The sequence below is a fragment of the Phascolarctos cinereus genome, unplaced genomic scaffold, assembly GCF_003287225.1.
Source record: "Phascolarctos cinereus isolate Bilbo 61053 unplaced genomic scaffold, phaCin_HiC Scaffold_5;HRSCAF=322, whole genome shotgun sequence".
Classification (NCBI taxonomy): Eukaryota; Metazoa; Chordata; class Mammalia; order Diprotodontia; family Phascolarctidae; genus Phascolarctos; species Phascolarctos cinereus.
In genome coordinates, this window is record NW_027555958.1 from 157,094,037 (window position 1) to 157,100,036 (window position 6,000).

At 34.6% G+C, this 6,000-nt stretch overlaps 1 protein-coding gene across 4 annotated transcripts in view; it reads left to right on the forward strand.

The window, feature by feature from the left end:
* Positions 1–5,695, forward strand: part of HACE1 (HECT domain and ankyrin repeat containing E3 ubiquitin protein ligase 1) — a 90,666-nt gene extending 84,971 nt beyond the window's left edge. For 3 of the 4 annotated variants that reach the window (XM_020998312.2, XM_020998314.2, XM_078155223.1), the window contains 2 exons: positions 3,480–3,593; positions 4,603–5,695. In XM_020998312.2, the coding sequence (XP_020853971.1) occupies positions 3,480–3,593; positions 4,603–4,705 (217 nt within the window). In that variant the 3' untranslated portion in view covers positions 4,706–5,695. Of the gene's footprint in view, positions 1–496; positions 602–3,479; positions 3,594–4,602 lie in introns of those variants that run through there. The other variant, XR_013486971.1, reaches the window with a different exon arrangement.
* The last annotated feature ends 305 nt before the right edge of the window (positions 5,696–6,000 follow it).

Sequence of the window (6,000 nt, forward strand, 5' to 3'; positions counted from 1 at the left end):
GGATCCACCCAGATCTCTGAAGAAAGCAGGATACGTGGGGTATAGGCCTGGAATATGTGGGTTTTCAGGTTCACAGGAGTGGTAATAAGGGGATAGATGATCATCAAGATAGGGCCTTTCTTGCCCTGGCACTCAGATCATGCTAGATCCTGTGACCCCTCCAGTTCTTTAATGTAGGACACCCAACTTACTCCATAGTGGACAGTTGTCTAGAAATGCAGAAGGCAGCCAGGAGTTTTATAGGGAAGAATTGAGTCTAGGGTGCATGATTAGTTTTCCTTTGCTGATATAGGCACTCAGGGAACAGTTTTTAAAAAAGCTCAAAAGAGGCATTTGTAAATGTATGGAGATGATCACTGTTGGGTCTCCTATTGAGAGTGAGGGGAAAAGCAAGTGATAATTTATTAACAAATACACATTTATTTGCTTTCTCAAGACTTCAGTGGAACTGTGATCTCATTGGTTATATATAATATGTATGTATGTATGTATCTAGGTCCAACATTCATGCCTGAGATTTGTATCCATGTCTTCCCATAAATCCCCTGAACATGCTCCACTTAATGTCCTGCAGTCCTTATTCCAGGTCTTTTAACTTTCTGTGAGTACTTGTCCACCATTATTCCTTTCTTTCCAAATATTTCTGACCCATTTGTATGCCCTGGATATATGTTTTACACCACTTCTTGCATGCAAATCATCACTGGTAATATGTCGTTTCTTACATGGACCTATAATACAGTTTCAAGAGAAAGGTTTCTAAGGGACAGCTAGGTGGCGCAGTGGATAGAGCACCAGCCCTGGATTCAGGAGGACCTGAATTGAAATCCCACCTCAGACACATAACACTTACTAGTTGTGTGACCCTGGGGAAGTCACTTAACCCCATTGCCTAGCCAAAAAAAAAAAGAGAGAGAAAGGTCTCTGAAGGCACTGAGGTATTCTTGATAAAAACATGAGAGAAGACAGGCTTTTATAGAAGATTGTCTATAGCAGGGTACATTTTTACAGCCACAAGATGGACTGAAAGGTTTGAAAATACAAGAACCTACCATATCTTTTGTATAGTGATTTAAAAACACACATTTGACTTAATTGAAGAGTACTAAGTTTGGAATTAGAAAACCTATGTTTAAATATGTCCTACCTTGTGACCTTGGGCAGGTCATTTTACCTCTCTGGGCCTCAGTTTTCCTCACCTGTAAGATTAGGGGGTTGCAGTAGATAATATCTAAGGGCCCTTCTAGCTCTCATTCGTATGATTCTAGAGCAAAATGCATTTTTTTTTTGAACAAGGGGTTTCCTATGTATATGTTAACATTGTGGAATACTAACAGTTTTAAACATGGAGATAACTATATTCAGTAATCTTCTGATTACTGTTATCAAAGAAGATATAAAACAGAATATTCATTTTTGTCTTAGAAGATATCCTGAGAAGAATCCAAACAAAAAAATGCTTTATTGACAAAAAAGATTCTCCAAATGCTACTATTCACCCATTTTTGTTGTTCTTCAGTTGTTTTTCAGTTGTGTGTGACTCTTTGTGACCCCTTTGGGGTTTTCTTGGCGGTGATACTGGAGTGATTTGCCATTTCCTTCTCATTTTACAGATGAGGAAACTGAGGCAAACCAGGATTAAGTGACTTGCCTAGTGTCACATAGCTAGTAAGCATCTGAGACTGAATTTGAACTTGTGTCTCCTGACTGCAGGCCTGGCACTCTACCCACTATGCCACTTACATTGTAATAATTGATCATTTTGGAGTGCCACAAAGGCTATTCATTGAAATCCATAGTATTGCAAAAGTAATTGATCTTACCATCCATAATGGAAAAAAAAGGAATAAAAAAAGACATTGTCTAGATTTTTGACATGCATCTGAATAGGCAGCCTGATAAATTAGTCCATCAATCCCTTGTCTTGGACAACTATTGTAAATGGACCTAACTGGACACAGAATTGAAGAGGATTTGTTCAGTGCCTTCAGTGATATTCAACTGCTGGCTGCCATAAAAACCCGTTTCTAACACCAGTATTCTATTGGCAATGTTATATTATATAGCCACCAATCATGGAACACAATCTCGAAAGAATCACAATTACCAGTAATTCTGAATATGGAAAGATGTGTGGTGATATAACTAATAACTAATTGCTCATGACGAGTATAAATCAAGGTAGTCTGGTTATGTATTTAAAAGAAAAGGTTTCCAAAAGAACTGTATGAATTAGCATTGTAGGAACAAATGGAGAACAATCACACGGGCTGAGAATGTGTGGAAAGGTTGTGATATATAGGCTGGTAAAGGGAATTCAAACACCAATGAAATCTTTGTTGCATCTAAATGCCAGTTTCTTTATGCTCTAGATAGAGTATGTCTTCAGTGCAACTTTAAAAAATTAAATACTTCCACTGTATACCATAAAATTACTTAAATGGAACTAGTAACAAATATTTCTCATTAATCATGATTAAATAAGTAGAACAAATGTTACTTTTTTTTTCAAATGTTACTTTTAAAATGCAGTATTTTACTATTTTAGTTAAACTAGGATAATGGGGTAGAAACAGTTGTACTACATTCATTGAAGTTAAGTACTCTGAGAAATTCAGATCTTCCCCATTTACATGATGAATTTTTAATTTTCTTGAAGCCATTATTTATTAGTCCTCTGAGTTGATAATTTTTTTTTAGTCCTTAAGTGCTCTTTATTATTCCCCTTCTACACATAGCTACTTTTTGAGACAGTACAACTAACATTCAAAGAGTGATTCTATCCTCTCCATCTTCCTTGCTTTTTGAAGCTTTTTCATGTAAGTTTTTTGATAAGTAAATACCTCTGGGCATTTTTGCACAATTGAATTGGGCTTTTAAAATGGAAATCTTGGCGAGTTCAGAAAACAAAAAGGCAATAATTGTTAGATGGAATTGAATCAATTGTTTGTACCTTCCAGAGTTTATGCTGTGTATCCATCCATACCTCTTCCATGGCAGAGCATTTTATTTGATAAGAGATTGTACGGATCATTTTGCTTTGGTACCATATTTGACGTTTAGAGTTGAAAAACATAGCACAAAACACTCAGAAGGAAGTGTGCAATAAAGTCTCTAATTTCCCTCATGACTCTTATAAAAGGGAATTTCCGCCAACCAGATAGGGCTTGTGGATCAAGGATAAAACAGGTCTTGTTGTCCATATATAGTGGAGTATACTCAAAAGGATTTGGGATCTTGTCGGTTTGAATGTTTTCTCTCTCTCTGTTGATACAAATCCTAACTTATCCAGGTATCCTAGGTGCCTAGCTGTTGATTCTTTTGTCCATGATCCCATAAGTTTTTACACTCAACATAGTGGTGACCTTCTTCACTTTTTCCTGAAATAAAAAAGAGAGAGTAATAATGAAAAACATTGTATAATGTAGATTTTAAAAGTTTCTCCTAAAATTATTGCTTAGTAACATGCTTTTTTTTAGTTCCAGGGTCCCACATGGTGGCTTTGCTAATATAATGGGTGGAAGTGGATTGCAAAATTTTACAATAGCTGCTGTTCCCTACACTCCAAATCTGCTACCGACATCAAGTACATGGTATGTTAAACAGCCTCAGAGCCCTTTGCAAAACTTAAAGCACTATGTATATATATATATGAGTTATTATCATTATTTAAATGTATTCATCTTTTGTTGTGAGATGCCTTCAGCTGAGAGTCATCCTTGGGTATTTGAAGACTTGAATCAAGTTTAGGACCCTGATGCTGGCTGTGTGACCCTGCCCTAGGCACTTCTCCAAGATTATAAATTTCAGAGTAGATGCAATTCTGAATTAGTAAAGGGATTTTCCACTTTCAGAGTTCTCTTCCTATGCCAGTGAGATTCATGGTTTGGTTCCAAAAAAGGACTAACTTTAATTTTGTAATTTTTAAAATTATTATTTTTTTAATATCAGAGGTGTGATTTGTGTTAATAAATTGAAAGGAAAACATGGTCACTGAATTATGTACTTCATTCAGGCTTTTGAAAGAATTGAGAGACTCTGGGCAATAGAGAATAGAGAGCCAGCCTTCCAAATGAGGAAGACGTGTTCAAATCTTGCTTCTCCAAGCACTGGGCAACTCTCTAAAACTAAATTGCAGAGAAGGTGCTGCCTTGTATGGGTAAAGGGAGTTTCCTTAATCAGTGAATTCACAGGTTCTGTTTTGATCCCCAACAAGTATGCATCTCTATAGTTATGGTGGGAGGAGCATTGGGATGAACCACTCCCTGATATGTAATAAATGGAATACATTTACTCACCAAGGGTCACTGTGACAGTTCATTTGCAGAAATTCTTCAAACTAAGTTGTTCTATTGCTTTTCATTTTAAATCAAAAAGAACTTACTCTCCTAAAATCCATCTGAATGCTAAGGGGTACTGCAATGCAGCAGTGAACCTTGTTTCCTTCATAAATACATCTTCAGGGTTTTCCAATTTGAATGCAAATTTGAAAGGACAGTTTCATGTTAATTATCTAGTACTGTTTTCAGTGCCAGAAAAAAAACAATCTGAAATTTCACATTTAATAGAGGTGTGGGTGTTTGTTTTTTTTTTCTTTTTAAGCATCAACATGCTCAAGTTACCTGAATACCCGAGTAAGGAAATCCTTAAGGACAGGCTGCTTGTGGCATTACACTGTGGAAGCTATGGTTACACAATGGCATAATGAAGTCTAGAAAACTCATCTGACTACTGAGGCGTGATTCAGAGTGGCAGAAGTCATTTAGGAAACCATCAACAGAGAAGCAGCCCAGGGGCAGGGCTGGTGTTTAAAATTCCTAAAGGATCTTTTTTTTTTCTCCTTTCTTTCATTGTATGTTTGTTGAAGTTTGTGATACAATTACAGAAGATTTTCAATTGTAATAGATTTCATTTGTAAATATATATATATATATATATATATATATATATATATATATATATATATATATTTACATGTATACTTATATACATGTGTATAGTTTTGTATTTGAAATAGCTCCTTTCCTTATTCATGGCTGCCTTAATCTGCACCAGATGTGTTAGGTCTCAGTCCTGTTGTACATTCCACTTCTGCCATTTAACTGTTAGGCTTCAGAGGATGGTTTGCTTGTTTTTTGTGTTTTCCATTTTTGCTCTCAACTTGAATCATACGTAGACTCTCCCAGTCTTGTATATTTTGTTGCATGCAAAGTGCCATTTATTTTTTTGAGAAAAAGATATATAAATGGGTTGAATTTGATTGTGTATAAAGCCACAAATATGTATTTTCTCACATTGTATCTATATTGCAATGATGTTTTTTAAGCTTTTTAATATTTTAATATATAAAGTTAAGACCAGTGTCATTGATAAATAGGTGATGAATGACATCTGATTTACATATTAAAGTTTACACTATATTGTACTAATTTTTTGTGTCTTAATTGGTAAATTTGCCACTTGTATATATCATTTATATACATGCCTTTATAGACATATATGTTCTCATCTCTTATACCTGGATTTAGTTGTCAGTTATATTTGAGGTAAAATTTAAATGTAATATTTTATCATAATTCTTTTAACCAGTCATTTTTGTTTTTATTTATGAATTCTAAGGACATGCCTATAGAATGAATTAGCCTGGCATTTAAAATATGTTTTTATTTTTGCATAAAGTATCTTTTTAAATCAACATGCTCAGTATATTTATTTTGCTACTTACTACAAAATTAAAATATATAATATTGTTTACAGAATGCGTTTTTAAATACCTTGATCTGTTTGATTTTAGAAAACACATCTGAATAGGCTTAATGTGTTTCAAGGGAAAAAAATTAAAAGAGAATTGTGACAGAATCTGTCTTTGTGCAGAGTTTAACAAAAGAAATATTTTAGTGTTTAGATCTTTATCCTTTATTTCTGGAAGTTAGTAACAATAATATTTCTTGGCTTTTAGGGTGCTGTTGCTTATACTTAAAAGAACTTTCAAATGTCAGA